The sequence below is a fragment of the Mustelus asterias genome, chromosome 16, assembly GCF_964213995.1.
Source record: "Mustelus asterias chromosome 16, sMusAst1.hap1.1, whole genome shotgun sequence".
In the NCBI taxonomy this organism is placed as follows: Eukaryota; Metazoa; Chordata; class Chondrichthyes; order Carcharhiniformes; family Triakidae; genus Mustelus; species Mustelus asterias.
This window is the reverse complement of record NC_135816.1, coordinates 70,943,170-70,963,150: the sequence shown is the minus strand read 5'-3', so window position 1 is coordinate 70,963,150 and position 19,981 is coordinate 70,943,170. Positions and strand designations below refer to the sequence as shown.

The 19,981-nt window shown below is 44.3% G+C and overlaps 1 protein-coding gene across 2 annotated transcripts in view; it reads left to right on the top strand.

Moving 5' to 3' along the window:
• ublcp1 (ubiquitin-like domain containing CTD phosphatase 1) overlaps positions 1–10,236 on the top strand; it is a 36,729-nt gene extending 26,493 nt beyond the window's left edge. For both annotated transcript variants that reach the window (XM_078231265.1, XM_078231264.1), the window contains 2 exons: positions 7,323–7,450; positions 10,070–10,236. In XM_078231265.1, the coding sequence (XP_078087391.1) occupies positions 7,323–7,450; positions 10,070–10,097 (156 nt within the window). In that variant the 3' untranslated portion in view covers positions 10,098–10,236. The remainder of the gene's footprint in view (positions 1–7,322; positions 7,451–10,069) is intronic.
• The last annotated feature ends 9,745 nt before the right edge of the window (positions 10,237–19,981 follow it).

Below are 19,981 nucleotides of genomic sequence, written 5' to 3'. Positions count from 1 at the left end.
TGGAATTTAATCCGGATAAATGCGAAGTGATGCATTTTGGAAGAAATAATGTAGGGAGGAGTTATACAATAAATGGCAGAGTCATCAAGAGTATAGAAACACAGAGGGACCTAGGTGTGCAAGTCCACAAATCCTTGAAGGTGGCAGTAGAGGTGGAGAAGGTGGTGAAGAAAGCATATGGTATGCTTGCCTCTATAGGACGGGGTATAGAGTATAAAAGCTGGAGTCTGATGATGCAGCTGTATAGAACGCTGGTTAGGCCACATTTGGAGTACTGCGTCCAGTTCTGGTTGCCGCACTACCAGAAGGACGTGGAGGCGTTAGAGAGAGTGCAGAGAAGGTTTACCAGGATGTTGCCTGGTATGGAGGGTCTTAGCTATGAGGAGAGATTGGGTAAACTGGGGTGGTTCTCCCTGGAAAGACGGAGAATGAGGGGAGATCTAATAGAGGTGTACAAGATTATGAAGGGGATAGATAGGGTGAACGGTGGGAAGCTTTTTCCCAGATCAGAAGTGACGTTCACGAGGGGTCACGGGCTGAAGGTGAGAGGGGCGAAGTATAACTCAGATATTAGAGGGATGTCTTTTACACAGATGGTGGTGGGGGCTTGGAATGCGCTGCCAAGTAGGGTGGTGGAGGCAGACACGCTGACATTGTTTAAGACTTACCTGGATAGCCACATGAGCAGCCTGGGAATGGAGGGATACAAACGATTGGTCTAGTTGGACCAAGGAGCGGCACAGGCTTGGAGGGCCGAAGGGCTTGTTTCCTGTGCTGTACTGTTCTTTGTTCTTTTTTCTATCTGATGTGCATCCGAAGAAACAGATCCCCAAAAATTTCGATAGCAGTTGAAGTATCTTTTGAAAATAGATCTATTTTTCCAGATGTTCACAAAAAAGTGCTAGATAGAAATAAATTAATTGACTTTGTTCATGACTTTTTTTTAAGAAGAAAATGCATCATGTGCTCACCTTCTAAAATGCCATTTGTCTGACCTGAACTCTTTTCTGAACTCTTATTTTTAAAGTATCGTGTAGCTGTTCTATGCGATGATGCCTACATATTGTTTGATTCCTAATGCTGAAAAGTTGTTCTGTAGTTTCATGGGGAAGTGTGTGTTACTATGAGGCAGATTACAATTTCTAGTGTTCAAAGCTTTTATTCTTTGGAGAGTAACGTGAAATGAGCAGTTTGCAACAGGAAATATCTCCTCTTTCTGTGTGTGCTAAACATTTCAGGAAAAGATTGGTCTTTATTTAGTGTTGGACTTCTCTGGTTCCATGTGCTCGACAGCCAGGGGGGGCTGGGAGTGTGTACAGCTCTATCATACCTTGTCTGGGAGAATGTGCAGCTCTCTGATACCTTGCCCAAGTGTCCACTCTTCATTTCTGAACCTGGTCAATGAGTGCAAGCAGGTTAATTGATTATAGAACAAAGAAAAGTACAGCACAGGAACAGGCCGTTTGGCCCTTCAAGCCTGTGCCGATCGTGATGCCCTAACTGAACTTTTAAAAAAACTTTCGGCCCTTACTCAGCCTGTATCCCTCTATTCCTCCCTTTTCATATACCCATCCAGATGCCTCTTAAATGTTGCTAATGTGCCTGCTTCTACCACCTCCTCTGGCAGCACGTTCCAGGCACCCAGCACACTCTGCATGAAAAACATCTCCCTTAAAAAAAATCCCTCCCTCACATGAACCGTTGCCCCCTTGTAACTGACACTTCCACCCTTGGAAAAAGCCCCTGACTATCCACCCTGTCTATGCCCCTCATAATTTTGATGACCTCTATCAGGTCTCCTCTCAGCCTCCATCTTTCCAGTGAAAACAATTCCTATAGAATAACTGAGGAGTTATTGAACCTTTCCTCATAGCCAACACCCTTGAGACCAGGCAACATCCTGGCAAATTTTCTTTGCGCACTCTTCAAAGCTTCCAGTCCTTCTGCGAGTGTGGTGACCAGAACTGCATGCAATACTCCAAATGCGGCCTAACCTAGGTTTTATATAGCTGCAACATGATTTTCCAACTCTTGTACTCAATGCCCCGACTGATGAAGGCAAGCAAGCTATATGCCACTTTTAGGGATCTGTGGACGATATGCCCAGGTCTCTCAGTATGTTAATGTTCTTGAGGGTTCTGCCATTCTCAGTATAATTCACACCTAAATTTGATCCTCCAAAATGCATCACCTCGCACTTGTCCGGATTAAACTGCATCTGCCATTTCTGTGCCCAAGTCTCCAATCTATTTGCATCCTGTTCTATCCTATGACAATCCCTGGCACTATCAGCAATCATGATGTGGAGATGCCGGCGTTGGACTGGGGTGAACACAGTAAGAGTTTTAACAACAGGTTAAAGTCCAACAGGTTTATTTGGTAGCAAATACCATTAGCTTTCGGAGCGCTGCTCCTTCGTCAGATGGAGTGGAAATCTGCTCTCAAACAGGGCACAGAGACACAAAATCAAGTTACACAATACTGATTAGAATGCAAATCCCGACAGCCAACCAGATCTTAAAGATACAGACAATGTGAGTGGAGGGAGCATTAAGCACAGGTTAAAGAGATGTGTATTGTCTCCAGACAGGACAGCCAGCAAGTCCAGGAGGCAGGCTGTGGGGGTTACTGATAATGTGACATAAATCCAACACCCCGGTTTAGGCCGTCCTCATGTGTGCGGAACTTGGCTATCAGTTTCTGCTCAGTGACTCTGCGCTGTCGTGTGTCGTGAAGGCCACCTTGGAGAACGCTTACCTGAAGATCAGAGGCTGAATACCCGTGACCGCTGAAGTGCTCCCCCACAGGAAGAGAACAGTCTTGCCTGGTGATTGTCGAGCAACCTTCAAACAACCGCGCAACCTCAAACAGACCATTGTCCGCAGCAAACTACCCAGCCTTCAGGAGAACAGTGACCATGACACCACACAACCCTGCCACAGCAACCTCTGCAAGACGTGCCGGATCATTGACACGGATGTCATCATCTCACGTGAGACCACCATCTACCAGGTACACGGTACACACTCTTGCAACTCGGCCAACGTTGTCTACCTGATACGCTGCAGGAAAGGATGTCCCGAGGCATGGCACATTGGGGAAACCATGCAGACGCTACGACAACGGATGAATGAACACCACTCGACAATCACCAGGCGAGACTGTTCTCTTCCTGTGGGGGAGCACTTCAGCGGTCACGGGCATTCCGCGTCTGATCTTCGGGTAAGCGTTCTCCAAGGCGGCCTTCACAACACACGACAGCGCAGAGTCGCTGAGCAGAAACTGATAGCCAAGTTCCGCGCACATGAGGACGGCCTAAACCGGGATGTTGGATTTGTGTCACATTATCAGTAACCCCCACAGCTTGCCTCCTGGACTTGCTGGCTGTCCTGTCTGGAGACAATACACATCTCTTTAACCTGTGCTTAATGCTCCCCCCACTCACATTGTCTGTATCTTTAAGATCTGGTTGGCTGTAGGGATTTGCATTCTAATCAGTATTGTGTAACTTGATTTTGTGTCTCTGTGCCCTGTTTGAGAGCAGATTTCCACTCCATCTGACGAAGGAGCAGCGCTCCGAAAGCTAATGGTATTTGCTACCAAATAAACCTGTTGGACTTTAACCTGGTGTTGTTAAAACTCTTACTATCAGCAATTCCAACAATCTTTGTGTCATCTGCAAACTTACTAACCAGGCCACCCGCATTTTCCTAACTCACAGACCACAATCAGTAAGGATGGGCAATAACATCTCCACGATCATCCTCAACACCGGTGCCCCACAAGGCTGTCTTCTCAGCCCCCTACTATACTCCTTATACACCTATGACTGTGTGGCCAAATTCCCCTCCAATTCGGATCTTCAAGTTTGCTGACAGCGCTACTGTAGTGGGTCGGATCTCAAACAATGATGAGACAGAGTACAGGAATGAGATAGAGAATCTGGTGAACTGGTGCTGCAACAATAATCTCCCCCTCAATGTCAACAAAACAAAGGAGATTGTCATCGACTTCAGGAAGTGTAAGGAGAACATCAATGGGGACGAAGTAGAAAGGGTCGAGAGCTTCAAGTTTTTAGGTGTCCAGATCACCAATAATCTGTCGTGGTCCCCCCATGCCAACACAATAATTAAGAAAGCCCACCAACGCCTCTACTTTCTCAGAGGACTAAGAAAATTTGGCATGTCAGCTACGACTCTCACCAACTATTACAGATGCACCATAGAAAACGTTCTGGTTGTATCACAGCTTGGTATGGCTCCTGCTCTGCCCAAGACCGCAAGGAACTACAAAACGTCATGAATGTAGCCCAATCTATCACGCAAACCAGCCTCCCATCCATTGACTCTGTCTACACTTCCCGCTGCCTCGGCAAAGCAGCCAGCATAATTAAGGACCCCACGCACCGCGGACATTCTCTCTCCCGCCTTCTTCCTTCGGGAAAAAGATACAAAAGTCTGAGGTCACGTACCAACCGACTCAAGAACAGCTTCTTCCCTGCTGCTGTCAGACTTTTGAATGGACTTACCTTGCATTAAGTTGATCTTTCTCTACACCCTCTACTGTAACACTACATTCTGCACTCTCCTTTCCTTCTCTATAAACAGTATGTTTTGTCTGTTTAGTGCACAAGAAACATTACTTTTCACTGTGTGTTAATACGTGTGGCAATAAATCAAATCAGATCATTTATATATGCTACAAACACAGAGGTTTCAGCATTGATCACTGTGGAACACCACTAGCTACAGATCTCCATTCTGAAAAATATCTTTCCACTGATTCTCTCTGTCTTCTATAACCAAGATGTGGAGATGCCGGCGTTGGACTGGGGTAAGCACAGTAAGAAGTCTCACAACACCAGGTTAAAGTCCAACAGGTTTATTTGGTAGCAAATACCATAAGCTTTCGGAGCAATGCTCCTTCGTCAGATGGAGTGGTCTCTGTTCTCAAACAGGGCACAGACACAGAAATCAAATGACAGAATACTGATTAGAATGCAAATCTCTACAGCCAGCCAGGTCTTAAATGTACAGACAATGTGGGTGGAGGGAGCATTCAACACAGGTTAAAGAGATGTGTATTGTCACATCTCTTTAACCTGTGTCAAATGCTCCCTCCACCCACATTGTCTGTACATTTAAGACCTGGCTGGCTGTAGAGATTTGCATTCTAATCAGTATTCTGTCATTTGATTTCTGTGTCTGTGCCCTGTTTGAGAACAGAGACCACTCCATCTGACGAAGGAGCATTGCTCCGAAAGCTTATGGTATTTGCTACCAAATAAACCTGTTGGACTTTAACCTGGTGTTGTGAGACTTCTTACTGTTCTATAACCAAGCCAGCTCTGTATCCATCTAGTCAGCCCACTCTGAATCCTATGTGATTTTAGTTTTTGTACCAGTCTGCCATGTGGGACCTTGTCAAACATCTTACTAAAGTCCATATAAACTATATCCACAGCCCTTCCTTCCACCATTTATCTATGTCACCTCTTCAAAAAACTCTGATGTGGAGATGCTGGCGTTGGACTGGGGTAAGCACAGTAAGAACTCTCACAACACCAGGTTAAAGTCCAACAAATTTATTTGGTATCACATGCTTTTGGAGCGCTGCTCCTTCATCAGGTTAGTGGAGAGGTGGGTTCACAAACACGGCATACATAGACAGAGACTCAATTGCAAAATAATTGTTGGAATGCAAGTAATCAAGTTTTTACAGGTACAGACAATGCGAGTGGAGAGAGGGATAATCACAGGTTAAAGAGGTGTGAATTGTCTCAAGCCAGGACAGTTAATAAGATTTTGTAAGCCCAGGCCAAATGGTGCGGGTTACATGTAGTGTGACATGAATCCAAGATCCCGGTTGAGGCCGTCCTCCTGTGTGGAACTTGGATATCAGTTTCTGCTCTGCGATTCTGCGTTGTGTGTCTTGAAGGCCGCCTTGGAGAAAGCTTACCCGAAGATCGGAGGCTGAATGCCTTTGACTGCTGAAGTGTTCCCTGACGCTGCAGGAAAGGATGTCCCGAGGTGTGGTACATTGGTGAGACCATACAGACGCTACGACAACGGATGAACGGATACCGCGCAACAATCACCAAGCAGAAGTGTCCCCTTCCCCCTCACCCAAGGATTACTCTTGTCCTTATCCACGACTATCCAAAATCTTGTGGAATTATGGTCGCTAAGCCCAAAATGCTCCCCCACTGAAACATCAATCACCTGGCCTTGTTCATTCCCCAATACCAAATCTAGTATGACCCCTCCCTGGTTGGATTGTCAACATACTGTATCAAAAAGCCCTCCTGGACACATCTAACAAATTGCCCTCCATCCGAGCCCCTGGCTGGAAGGGAGTCCCAGTCGATATGGGGATGTTAAAGTCACCCACCACAACTACCCTGCTTTTTTCACACTTTTTCAGTATCTGACTACACAACTGCTCCTCTGTCACCAGCGGGCTGATGGGAGGTCTATAGTACACTCCCAACATTGTGATTTCACACTTCCTATTCCTGAGCTCCACCCATAATGCCTCACGACAAGATCCCTCCAATGTGTCCTCCCTCAACACAGCTGTGATGTGCTCCCTAATCAGTAATTCAACTCCTCCACCCCTTTTGTTTCCCCTTCTGTCCCCTCTAAAACAACGATATCCCAAAATATTAAGGTGCCAGTCCTGTCCCTCCTTTAACCATGTCTCCACAATTGCGATAACATCATCATTACATTTAGCAATCCAGGCTCTCAGTTTATCTGTCTTACCTGTTATACTACTTGCATCGAAGCAAATGCACTCCAGACCCCCAGTCCCGCTGAGACATGTGGCTTCTCTCTGCCTCTCTTACGCCGCACTGTGTTTATCTTAGTCTCTCTTTTTTCCCCAGTCCCTACACTTACTGGCCTGCTGTTCTGGTCCCACCCACTTGCTGAACATCATCCAGTTCTCATCCAAATTCCATGTGCACTTGAGGAGTAAGAACCCTTGGCTCAGGGATGCTTTGCTCTGATTGTGGTTAACTAACCAGAGATTAGGGAGGGAATTTTACTGTCCTGCCTGCTACAGGAATCGTAGCGGGTGGGACACGGACCATGCAAGGTCCATTGACCTCGGGCGGGATTTTCTGAGCTTGGGGTGAGCGCGGCCAGAAAATTCCATCCGAGGAATTGAACCTGAGACCTTTGTTCTAGTTGGCTTTTGATCTTCGCACAGTGCCGTTGTATAATTAAGCCATAAAGTTTGTGAGAGAGGATTTGTTTCATGACATGGACACTACTATGGCAAGATGTAAATGCAGCCTGTGTTTTATTGTCATTTTTCAGATTAGACCTTTCATGAAGGCTCATCTCAACCGAGATAAAGACAGGGAGCTGCTGAAACTGTCCCAGTACCTAAAGGAGATTGGCAAACTAGATGACTTCACGGACCTCAATCATAAACACTGGGAAAGGTAAGGATGTCTCCTACCTTCCACTCTGCATGCTGTCAAATAACAAGGGTTATTTGCTCCAGCTGTCAGCATCTGCACATGTTCCAGTTGCTGAATGATGCCAACAGTACTGATACGTTCGTGGGCAGGGAGACATCAGTAAGGACAGACTTACTGCCTCTTCACATCATGGTTCTGATGAAAGGTTGTGTTTATTTCTTACTTCAATACCAATTTCTGCTTTCTATTCTGTGATAGAACTTCCTGCCTAAAACCCTCCACCTGGAGACTTCCTTCCCATCCTTTAAAAGTCTCGTTAAAACCTTGATCTTTGAGTATAGTTTCAGCCACCACCCAGACTGCTCCTCTCTGGATATTAATGATGCTGTGCACTTACTCAATTGATATAATCTGGAATTCATTGCCTTAAAGAATGGTGGATACAGATTTAAACTTTTGAAAGGGAATTTAATCTCTCTAAATCCAGGGGAAACTATTTTTAAAAAGTTATTTCATGGGATGTGCACAATGCTGGCTGGGTAAGCATTTATTGCTAATTGTCCTTGAACTGTGGGCATTTAAGAGTGGGCCTGGAATCACCAGACCAGGTAAGGACGCCAGATTTTCTTCCCTAAAGGACATTGCTGAACATGATGGGTTTTTACGACGATCAACAATAGTTTTATGGTCATCATTAAACTTTTCATTCCAGGTTTTTATTAAATTCACATTTCATCATCTGCCATGGTAGGATCTGAACCTGGGTCCCAGAGCATTATCCTGAGTCTCTGGATTAGAAGTCCAGTGACAATACCACTATGCCACCACCTCCACGTATCAAAAGAACAATCCAGTGGGACTAATTAGTAGCTCTTTCAGATTGCAAATAATGCTGAATGATGACCTATTTCTGTTTGTATGGTTCGGCATTACTCTTTCACCTGCGGGACCTAAATTCAAATCTGACCTAGGTTGATGGGATGAACATTCCTGTGGCTGTAAGGATTGAGAGTTAGGGTCACCTTCAACATATTCCAATGCATGGTGGCATAGGACAGTCCAAAATGGTCTCCAGATTTACGCTAATTAGAAATCTCTATTAGGGAGCCCCAGAATTGGGGATGTGGGTTATTGAACATTGATGCAAATGTTGGGGTGGGGGTAAGTGGGAGGAGTTCGCTTCAATATTTGCAACTGGCGCATGTTGGGAGCAAAGCAGAGGGAATTGCCTTTGGCATCCAGCCTGGGCTTTTGCTGAGTTGTGGAGACTCTACGGTCCCATTAAAAGTTTGTGACAGGACTCTGATCTGGAAGACCCACCCCCATTACTGAAAGACCCCATTTTCGCAGGAGGGGAAAGGGATGGTCATGACCCTTGCGTGCGGAGAAACATGAACTTAGCAAGTCCCTACTAGCACAGAGGAGGAGTAATAGAAATCTGAAGGGTGGTGGCTGAAACCATATTCAAAGACAGAGGTTTTGCAGAGGCCTTTAAAGGATGGGGGAAAAGTATACAGTGGAGGGTTTTAGACAGGAAGTTCTATCGTAGAGTAGAAAACAGACCCCATTTTTATTAAGGATTAAGTACTTGAAGGGATTTAAACATTTTGAATGGGCTTTCATGAATGGGAGTTTTTGATCATAGTGAAAACTGTAATAGATGTATGAATCTTTATTTTATTTCATCTCAATATGGCTCCTCTCATCTGCCCATGGGGGATATTTAGTGAGTCAGCATAGAGGGCGTAAAAACGGTGGTGGGTGGGTGTATAAGGAGTCATGAGGTGGTACATGGTTTGACATGAGTTGGTATTTTTCCCAAAGCGCTTGCGCCAAGCTGTGAGATTTCCTGATTTGTGCTATCCAACTCGTGAGAGAAAATCCAGACGTGACATGGTGATTGTGAAATCATTCCTGAGCAGTGGTATTCCCTTTGAAAATGTTTCAAGTGTGTTGGCTTTCTTTGTAAATCTCTAATTCTGCGAATTCATATCGTGGGGAAAATTTCATGCTGAATGAGAGATTGTGGCATCCCTATAATGTTGTCGACTCCGAAAAGGAATCTCATTCTACTCCATTCTAAACTCTTGATCCATTGCCAAAAATGCTACAGCACAGCAGTTTGCTATTGTGGTAAACTCAGCATTACAAATGTGTATATCATTGCTATCCGACTGCTGCAGGAAATTAGACTTCCTGAGCGATGGGATATCCAGCAGTTAAAAAGCATTGACCTCAGCTAATAGTAAATAGTTTTAACTGTGTTTCCCAAACTTATACGTTGTAGTCCATGGCTGGAAGGGAAATGAACCCGAGTGCCTGTCTCTGCCAGAGCATGAGTCACGATTACCCATGAGGATTGTAATGCCTGCAACACGTAGCTTTACACTATCAGCACTGTTGCCACTAGAAAGTGCATCGCTGCATGCCTTTCCCTCTCCCCATCAAAATATTTTGTTGAATTAGAAGTGCTGCCTCTTGTGTGAGTGCATGCGATATACCAGAATCTCTTTATCTTCCCACATCTATCACTTCACAGAATCCTCGATTAGTTCTGGATATTGATGCCATTGGTATTGCTTACTAGTCAACTGCACAAGTGTACTTTTTAATTGCTCATTCCATCTCTTCTGCCTGCAGATATCTCTCTAAGAAGCAAGGACAGTAAGCCCCGAGTGGATCTCTCTGCCCTAGGTTGTGCACTCTTCAGAAATATGTGAAAAACTGTGATTGAACTCAGAACAAGTGCTGAGCACTGCGACATTCAAAAACAAAAAAAAAAACACAACGCCAAAGGAACTTATCAACTGAAGTGCTACCTGCAGCTTTCTTTATCCTTCAGTCCTCTACACTGCTAATCCTTCAATGGGGACAAGTGAATTGAACAAAGGCCAATGTGCTTCAGCAAAATACTGTCACACCATGTGCATACATAGGAATATGTTCCTGTTGCATCACCATTTATATCTAAGTGTAGCTTCCTTGCTTTGTTGTGAGGTTGGTTGAAACCAGAAGTATGTTAATTGCAGTTTACTCCATGCCAGAGTAAGTTAGGTTTTTTTGACAAGCAGCCCTTCCTTGTGTGCTGACTTTGGATCAAATACGTGATAAAACATTGAATTCCTACATGTGCAATTTGTTTGACCCAGGTTTTAAGAGAGGGAATGTTTTAAACTTGCCCCCTTGATCTCCTGAGTATAAGCAGTGCAATGGCAGATGTACTGCAAGCTTGTGGCCTATAACCCTCTGCAAGCTCCCCATTCCTAAATCCTACTTTCAACTAGTGCTAAACTGTATGAATATATCCAGTTTTTCAGTACAGCAATTGCCCCATGCTCATTCCTCTGTTTCAGACAACATGGGTTCGAGGCCACTGTGCCATTTTTCAATCCATACCTGGAGACTTTGTCTCTTCATGTTTCACCTTCATTGCTTGTTGCTTCCTGCACTGTCACACCACAAACCATTCATTACCTTGATGATGTTGCTTACCATCAGGTGCTACAGATCTCTTCCCAGATATTATTGAAAACCAACTGTACTGTTCAGTCAATCAGTGCATTTTCTGAGCATCTATGTTTTATTTTGTGTGTGGTTGAGATCCAACTTAATGAAAAATTGGCATGGTTTTAATTTTCTACCAAGCCACCTACAGTGGAATGCTGGCAATGGTTTATTCTCCACAGCAAAAGGACAACCACAGGAATGGGGCATGGGTGAAAATTCCTCTTTACACAGTACAGGGATTGCAAATGCTAACCAAATTTGCCAAATACAGAGGTGCAACCTTCTTTCTTTCTTGCAGCTAGAGATATAAGAAGTATGCAAGGATGAGCAACGCCTGCAGTTGCAAAGTTTTGTAGCATTTGCTTTTTACTGATTAACTACAGTCATATGGATGTGTGACTCTGCCATTGTCTATGCCCAGTGTTATGAAGGAGGTGGCCTATGCAAGTTGTTTCAGGCACTTTTGGAGATGTGTAAGGAAGGTCATCTGATTTTCACCAGCACTCCAAGTGTGCCCAGCAGTTGTTGGGAGCACTCTAAAAGATTAAAAGTAGGTGCGAACTGTGCTTGGAGCTCCTTGTTCTGTGCTGATACTCTTCCATCACTGGCGCTGAATATAGAAAGAAGTTTAACAACACCAGGTTAAAGTCCAACAGGTTTATTTGGTAGCAAAAGCCACACATAAAGAGTTACCACAATAGCAAGTGTGGCTTTTGCTACCAAATAAACCTGTTGGACTTTAGTGTGGCTTTTGCTACCAAATAAACCTGATGGACTTTAGTGTGGCTTTTGCTACCAAATAAACCTGTTGGACTTTAACCTGGTGTTGTTAAACTTCTTACTGTGTTTACCCCAGTCCAACGCCGGCATCTCCACATGCTGAATATAGAAGCAGCAGCTTGTACAGTTACACCTCCTCTCCCCATTCAACATTGAACAGGCTAATAAAATATGTGTTCTGCAGATCAATAGATCTGGGAATTGAATAGAGGTCAAACTAATCTGTTTACAGTTCAGCCTGGCTGAAAGGGCCAGAAATGAAATGGAATCTTTGTCTTGGTTTCTTCATGTTGTGAGTTTTCATTCATTACTGCTGTGTGCTTAATTTTCATTCTTTTAAATAACGAAAACAGACATTCCAGGTTGAATTCTGTATTTAAAAATAAAGTAATTCTCAGTGGAGCAATATCAAAGGTGTAAATATTAATAAAATACCTGCTGAGGTTCTTTGGTCCAAATTGACTATTTAATTTCTTGTTATTTGAAGCTGAGTGGCAATTTTTATTGACTGAAAATCTAGAGTGGAGTTTTCATTGGTATGGATTTGATTGAGTAACGTGTGCAGAAAACAGCCTTGGGCGACTCGTCAATCTACGTGTAAGCTGAAGACTGGAATTCTGGACTCAGTGAACCATAGAATAAATACCTGTACAATGGCTTTGTGGCATATTTCACCACTACATGTACAACGCAAAAAGTTGACCATACTACCCAAGAAGATTCACAGGTTTTATCCCAATGATGGGCAATCTAGGCTAGTGAGTGGATTGCATGAGTGGCCCTCCTTCATCTCAGTGGGCTGCAAGATTGAAATCAGGCTTGTTCACTAACTATGAATAAGATTAAATACATTTAATAAAAACTGAAAAGTTCATAATGTGTTGTAGGAAGTGCTTAGTTATTTATATTAATAGAACTCTCATCAACTTCAAGTGGGAGAAGCAAAAGAAATATTTACACTTTGGACGCAGAGGGAGCACACGGCTCTCGCAATTATTGTAATGTGCTATCAGCATGCACTCATCACTTGCTCTTGCTTTATGTGCGTATCACTTCAATTATACTGATAGGAAAAAGACTACATGGATGGAAATTGGTGGAATGTGGCAACCCTGCACATGGGCAACGGTCAACAAAATGGCTCATGAGCTGCTCTCAGAACCCTGATGGGCCACATGTAGCTCCTGGGCTGCAGGTTGCCCAACACTGTTCTATCCCGTTTGTGCTGTGTGTATCTGGGATAGAGAGAGGAAAACAAGTTTCTTGATTATTCCATTGAGTTCTGTTGGCTTATCTTTGTGTGTGTGTGTGTGTGTGTGTATATATGCATGTGCATGCATACAAACACATCAATTGAGAGGAACAGCATTGGCTATGTTGCCTCACTGCAGTTGAGTAGCCTACTAGCAATGACTATTTAGGTTCTCAGAAAAACAGTGAGCACTTGAGCAAAACGCTGGAGGATGAATGATGACTGGAACCGTGGCCCAGCATTTAGTGAGGGAGAAAATGTTTTAAACACTGGTTAGAGGAAAGGAGGCAGGGGGGGGGGGGGGAAGAAAAATAGATTTGTGTTTGGGATTTTTTATCTTTAAATTAAAAACTGATCCTGTGTCCCCTTTTCTTACAATTCCTTTGATTGAAAATTGAACCTTGTTGCTATGGGTGTTTTGCCCTGTGGTCAAATTCACTAATGCCTTAACAAGCATTTAACTTTCTTGTGTGTGGTATGGGTTTGGTAGTGCGTTGTTTATTTTAATGGTTAGAGAACAAGTTCAAATCCCACCATGGCTGTTGGCGAAATTCAAACTGAGTAGAAAAATATCAGTGAATAAAAAGCTGGTATTGGTAAAAGTGGCCATGAATCTGTTGGATTGTCATTAAAAAACCTAAATAGTTTCAATAATGACTCGGGCAAGAAAACTTTCTGCTCTTACTTGCTGGCCAGTCCCACAGCAATGTGGTTGATTTTTAAAGGGCAGGATTTTACAGCTTCGCTCGGGCAAGATCGTAAAATCCCACCCGAGGCCAACGGAGATTTCTGTTCTAGGAACCTTGCCCACCCCGATTCCAGAGTGGGCAAGGTGGTAGGCTGTCAGCTTTAACCTCTCCAAAGGGCGGCACGGTAGCACAGTGGTTAGCACTGCTGCTTCACAGCTCCAGGGTCCCGGGTTCGATTCCCGGCTCGGGTCACTGTCTGTGTGGAGTTTGCACATTCTCCTCGTGTCTGCGTGGGTTTCCTCCGGGTGCTCCGGTTTCCTCCCACAGTCCAAAGATGTGCGGGTTAGGTTGATTGGCCCGGTTAAAAATTGCCCCTTAGAGTCCTGGGATGTGTAGGTTGGAGGGATTGGCGGGTGGATGTGTGGGGGTGGGGCCTGGGTGGGATTGTGGTCGGTGCGGACTCGATGGGCCGAATGGCTTCCTTCTGCACTGTAGGGTTTCTATGATTTCTATGAAAATGTCTCAGCAAATCTCTCCACTGTATTAAACCACAAAAAGTGGTTCAAGAAGGTGGTTCACCATCATCTTCTCAAAGGGATGGTCAATAAGTGCAGAACTTGCCAATAATTCAGCATATTGAGTATTTAAAACAGGATTTCTGTCAATGCAGTGTGTTTGCATGGTATGCATAAATGTGTATACATAAATGTTCTGAATTTCTGTAACCTTTATGGACTACACTGCTCAAAAACAATGGTTTAATATTTAAACAGGTAACATACAATGAACATTTTTTTTCTCTGTATGTGGTTGAAACCTGGGACCCCCTAAAAGGCTACCGATGCTGGTGAACATCTGCAGCTTTCAAGCCTGAGAAGAATTTTGTTGTATAAAGGTATTGAGGGATATTGGAGCAAAAGCAGCTAAATGGAGTTGGGATATAGATGAACTGTAACATAACTGACCTAACAAGTTAAGGAACTGGAACTCAATGGGATTTTCCAGCTGCACTTGCCCCAAGATCAGAAAATCCCACCTGAGATCAACAGACCTTTGCATGTCCTTTCCCGCCCGCTACGATTCCTGTGGCAGGTGGGACGGGAAAATCCCACCCTGTTTCTAGATTTGGCTTTTGGAACTATCACATATCTCCCCAAAGTGGTTCTTGCATCTTCAGTGAGTGGTAGAATTGCCCAGTGCTGGACCTTGTTTTGTATTTAGGGTTTTATTAACAACCAAATTTATCTGATAATTAAATAAGTGAACAAATGGCATATTTTTACAGCAGATGTTAAACTATATTAAAACCTTGTCAGGGATCTGCCTAGGAACAGCTATAACGAGAATTTAAAAAGGCATAATAGGATGCGATTTGCCCAGCAACAGGTAGAAATTTGCCTAGTGACAGCAGTAGCCAGCATTCTAAAGGTATTGAGAGTGTGATTTTCCTAGTAACACGATTAGCAGGCATCTGGACAACCTTAAGCTGTTTCTATTAAGAGGATAATTTACACCTATCTAAACTACTGAGTGATCAGTGGAGGTATGCACATACTAATTTCTAGTGCCAAAGAATTTGAGAGATGTATCCAAATCCGTGGAATGAAATATCAGAGGTTTAATGGTATAATTACCAGCACACTCAGAGGAAGCAGGCTAGTTACATCTAATAGCCTGAAGCTGGTTTATATTGAACAGCCTGAGACGCTGGTTTACAGTCAGCCAGGCCAAAGTCTTCAGAGAGGCCTGTTCCATCTAACATTTAGAACCACAGCAGATTGCAGGTATTCTCCTCTAAAAGACACAGTTTCGTACCTTTGCTAAACCAACAAAAGATGCTTCCCCAGACTGGGTCATCTGAGCTGTATTGTGTGGTAACTATGAACTGAATTTGAGTATAGAGTTATAAAATTGGATGCTGTTTGGGAAAAAGGGGAGGGGGTGGTGGTAGCTCAGTGAGGTTAGGGAACTTGAGTATAGTTTGGGAATGAGAGAAACGATGTGTGTTTAATCATTCATATACCAAGTGTCATAGGGTATTATAGTCTTTCTTGTCGTATAGTTTTCTTTTAATTTAATAAATACTCTTTATTGTTTGCCTGATTGGGGGAGGCGGTGGCCTAGTGGTATAATCACTAGACTATTAATCCAGAAACTCAGCTAATGTTCTGGGGTCCCAGGTTCGAATCCTGCCACGGCAGGTGGTGGAAATTGAATTCAAGAAAACATCTCTGGAATTAAGAATCTACTGATGACCATGAAACCATTGTTGAAAAAACCCATCTGGTTCACTAATATCCTTTAGGAAAGGAAATCTGCCATCTTTACCCAGTCTGGCCTACATGTGACTCTGGAGCCACAGCAATGTGGTTGACTCACAACTGCCCTCTGAACAAGGGCAGCCAGGGATTGGCAATAAATGCTGGCCAGCCAGCAACACCCATATCCTACGAATGAATAATAAAAATAAAATAAACACTGGACTGTTTTCTCACTGGGTTATATGTGGTTCCTCGCATTAATCCAAATAAATAAACACCATTACGAACCAGGGTTTCAAGTTGGGACTCTCACGTATAACATCAGTGGGATTCGTAACAACCTTGCTTAAGAAAAAGTAAATGGCTTGCAAGCTATGCTGGACTCTTTATTTTGTAATAAGCTTTTATACATTTGGCGCTTATTTTATATTCTCACCAAATATGGAAGTGGTTGGTTTACTGATTCTCATAGGCCACCATTCAGACAATACTTCACAGATTCCAATTTAGGAAGGGGTGGGGGAGGGAGGGAGGGAGTGGTGGGGGGGGGGGGGGGGACTCGAAGGAGTGTTGAAGAAATCCAACCTGATGATTTATTTCTGAAACAATTACCAGGGCTTTGTGAAATTTCAATAATTGTTTTTTGAATTCAGTATCGGAAGAAATCTCTGCATGGGTGGCACAGTCATTAACACTGCTGTCTCAGCACCAGGAACCCGGGTTCAATTTTGGCCTCGGGTGACTGTGGAGTTTGCATGTTCTCCCCGTGTCTGCGTGAGTTTCCTCCAGGTGCTCTGGTTTCCTCCCACACTCCAAAGATGTGCAGGTTAGGTGGATTGGCCATGCTATATTGACCATTATTGCCTGGGGATTAGTAGGGTAAATACATGGGATCAGAAGGATGGGGCCTGGGTGGGATTGTTGTCGGTGTAGGCTCGATGGGCCAAATGGCCTCCTTCTGCGCTGTAGGGATTCTATGAATTCTGAATTGTGTGGCTTCTTTCCTTTCACAAGTGCACAGCTTGGAGATGAGTAACAACATCCTCTGGGTGCCATATCATCAGAGATTGGAGTTAAGTCGGGAGACGCACATCAGGAGCCCGCTCAAGTCCTGACTCATACACACATGCACACTAATTGTCCAGAAAGATTTAACCTTCCAGTGGATGGAATACTGCTGTGCAGGGCCCTTCGGAAAGTCTCTGGCAATGAGCTCAGGCACTTGGGCTAAGTACACAGGACTTACCTGCCTACTTACCCTGGAACTGTTATGCTGGTTAATCCCTGTTTGCATTCAGTGATCAGCCAGGGTAACTGAACTGAGGACCACAACCGACCCCAACAAGCCCCCCGCCCCGCCCCCTCAACCCTGGCAAATCCTCCCCTGACCTGACTAATTCACTCACTCACTCACTGAAAGAGGTGGACCTTTAAAAGCTCTCCTGAATCCAACAGCTACTGTTGTGAAAGGGGGTGTCTCCTCCCTTGTTCCATCTTCCATCTGATGATCTTCTCTGTGGATGTCTGCACAGTAAGGAGTCTAACAACACCAGGTTAAAGTCCAACAGGTTTATTTGGTAGCAAATGCCACTAGCTTTCGGAGCGCTGCTCCTTCATCAGATGGAGTGGAAATGCAGCGTTTGCTACCAAATAAACCTGTTGGACTTTAACCTGGTGTTGTTAGACTCCTTACTGTGTTTACCCCAGTCCAACGCCGGCGACTGCACTGAGCCATTGATGCTTCAGCTGGATTTGAAGTCTGACATAAAAATGGCAAAAGGATTGGGTGACAGAATTCTTTGTGGGTGGTATTACTGCGCGCAGTATAGATACTGGCCGGAGGACCTGGGCCAATCTCTTTGAAACATTTAGGCCGAGTTGGTATTTTTATTTGTATATAGCTGTTGCTAAAATATTGTGTCCTTCATTAAATTTTATACCTAGCTAAAGTAAAACAGCAAAATGTTTTATTTTTCTTTGTATGCTTTATTCTTGCAATCCAGTTGTTGAAGTAACATCCAGTTTACATCGGTAATGAGAAATGGACATTGCAGTCAATCTAGTCTCTATTTCCTCTTCTAGTTGTCTATTCTCTGTTTAAATGTAAGATGTTCCTCTTCTGAGTTTTGTGAATCAATTATCCTTAATGTACATTTTGATCAGAGGGGCATATTTATGTATTGTATGACATCATGTCACTATTATAATTTGACAATTCTCTCAATGGATTTGCTTTCACCCATCCCTCTGCCAACCTGGATCTGTCAATGTGTCTACACAACTAGTCAGAAATAAATGTGTGAAGTGACACAATTATTTTATGGAAATCACAGCCACCACAACAACTTGTATTTAAATAGCACATTTTAGATTCTCAAGGCACTTCACAGAGCATAGATAGACAGAAACTCCCACTGAGCCCAAAGAAGTGAACATTAGGGCAGGTGAACCAATGGTCCAAGTGGTAGATTTTAAGAAACATCTTAAAAGGAGGGAGGCAGAAAGGTTGAGGGTGAGAAGAAAGATATGGAGAGAAGAAAGGGTTGCAAGTTTGGGGGAAAATAGGACAATGAGGTTTTGACCAGTCTGAATCAGTCTGAGACAGTGGCCAGGGATGAGAATAGCATCAGTGGCTAGGATCTGGTGTTTGTTGCAGAATGTAAATGCAAAATGCCTTTGGTTTTCCTAATGCTTAACTGGAGGAAATAATGGTTCATCTAGCACTGGGTGTCAGATAAACAGTTTGACAACACTGAAACAATGGAGTGGTCCAGAGAGAGATGGCGGTGAGGTGGAGCTGGGTGTCAGCAGTGTATATGTGGCACCTATTATATTTTCAGATGAAGCTGCTGATAGGTGGGGTGCGGAGAGGGTGGGGAGGGGGTGGGGGGTTTAGCATTCCAGAGGTAAAGATGCAGGAAGTGATGTGAAGCCAGTGCAGGAGATTCTCTGGTTACAACTGGATTGGGAAGAGTGGAACCTTGCGAGGGCAGTCCCACTGAGCTGGACACGGCGGCACGGTAGCACAGTGGTTAGCCCTGCTGCTTCACAGCTCCAGGGTCCCGGGTTCGATTCCTGGCTCGGGTCACTGTCTGTGTGGAGTTTGCACATTCTCCTCGTGTCTGCGTGGGTTTCCTCCGGGTGCTCCGGTTTCCTCCCACAGTCCAAAGATGTGCGGGTTAGGTTGATTGGCCAGGTTAAAAAAAAATTGCCCCTTAGAGTCCTGGGATGTGTAGGTTAGTGGGATTAGCGGGTAAAATATGTGGGGGTAGGGCCTGGGTGGGATTGTGGTCGGTGCAGACTCGATGGGCCGAATGGCCTCCTTCTGCACTGTAGGGTTTCTATGATTCTATGACATCTGAGGGAGGACTTTCTGGGGATTGACAATGCAGCAGCTCTGTATAATCTAGTTTTTAAAAAATGTAAATCTCAGTCTTTTCACCACTAGGTGGCAATCCCTGCAAACTAACTCGGTCTTATTGAAATCTGTGACAAGGATGTGTAAGTTTATCAGGCAGGGGTGAATTTGGATCAGGGCATCATGTTTGGGACACGTGGTATGTAGCTGAGTCTGGTGAAATAGATATAAGATTTGTTGGCCAATCTCAACTAACGTAAATGTCAATATCCAATGGCTGGAAAGTGGAAAATCGGCCACGTTTATCCCAGTGATAGCCAGTGATGGGCTATGTGGGCGGCATGGTGGCACAGCGGTTAGCAATGCTGCCACTGCACCAGGGACCTGGGTTCAATTCCAGCCTCGAGTCATTGTCTGTGTGGTGTTTGCACATTCTCTCCTCATGTGCGTGGGTTTCCTCCGAGTGCTCTGATTTCCTCCCCACTCCAAAGATGTGCGGACTAGGTGGATTGGCCTTGGTGAATGTGTGGCGTAATGGGGATAGGGCAGGGGGAAGGGTGCCTGTGTCCAACACTCTGAGAGTCAGTGCAGTCTTGATGGGCCAAATGGCTTCCTTCTGCACTGTAGGGACTCTATGATTCCACTTGAGGGCAGCATCTGGTTTGTCTGTAGTGAATACTCTGCCACTAGCTTGTCAATGTTCCC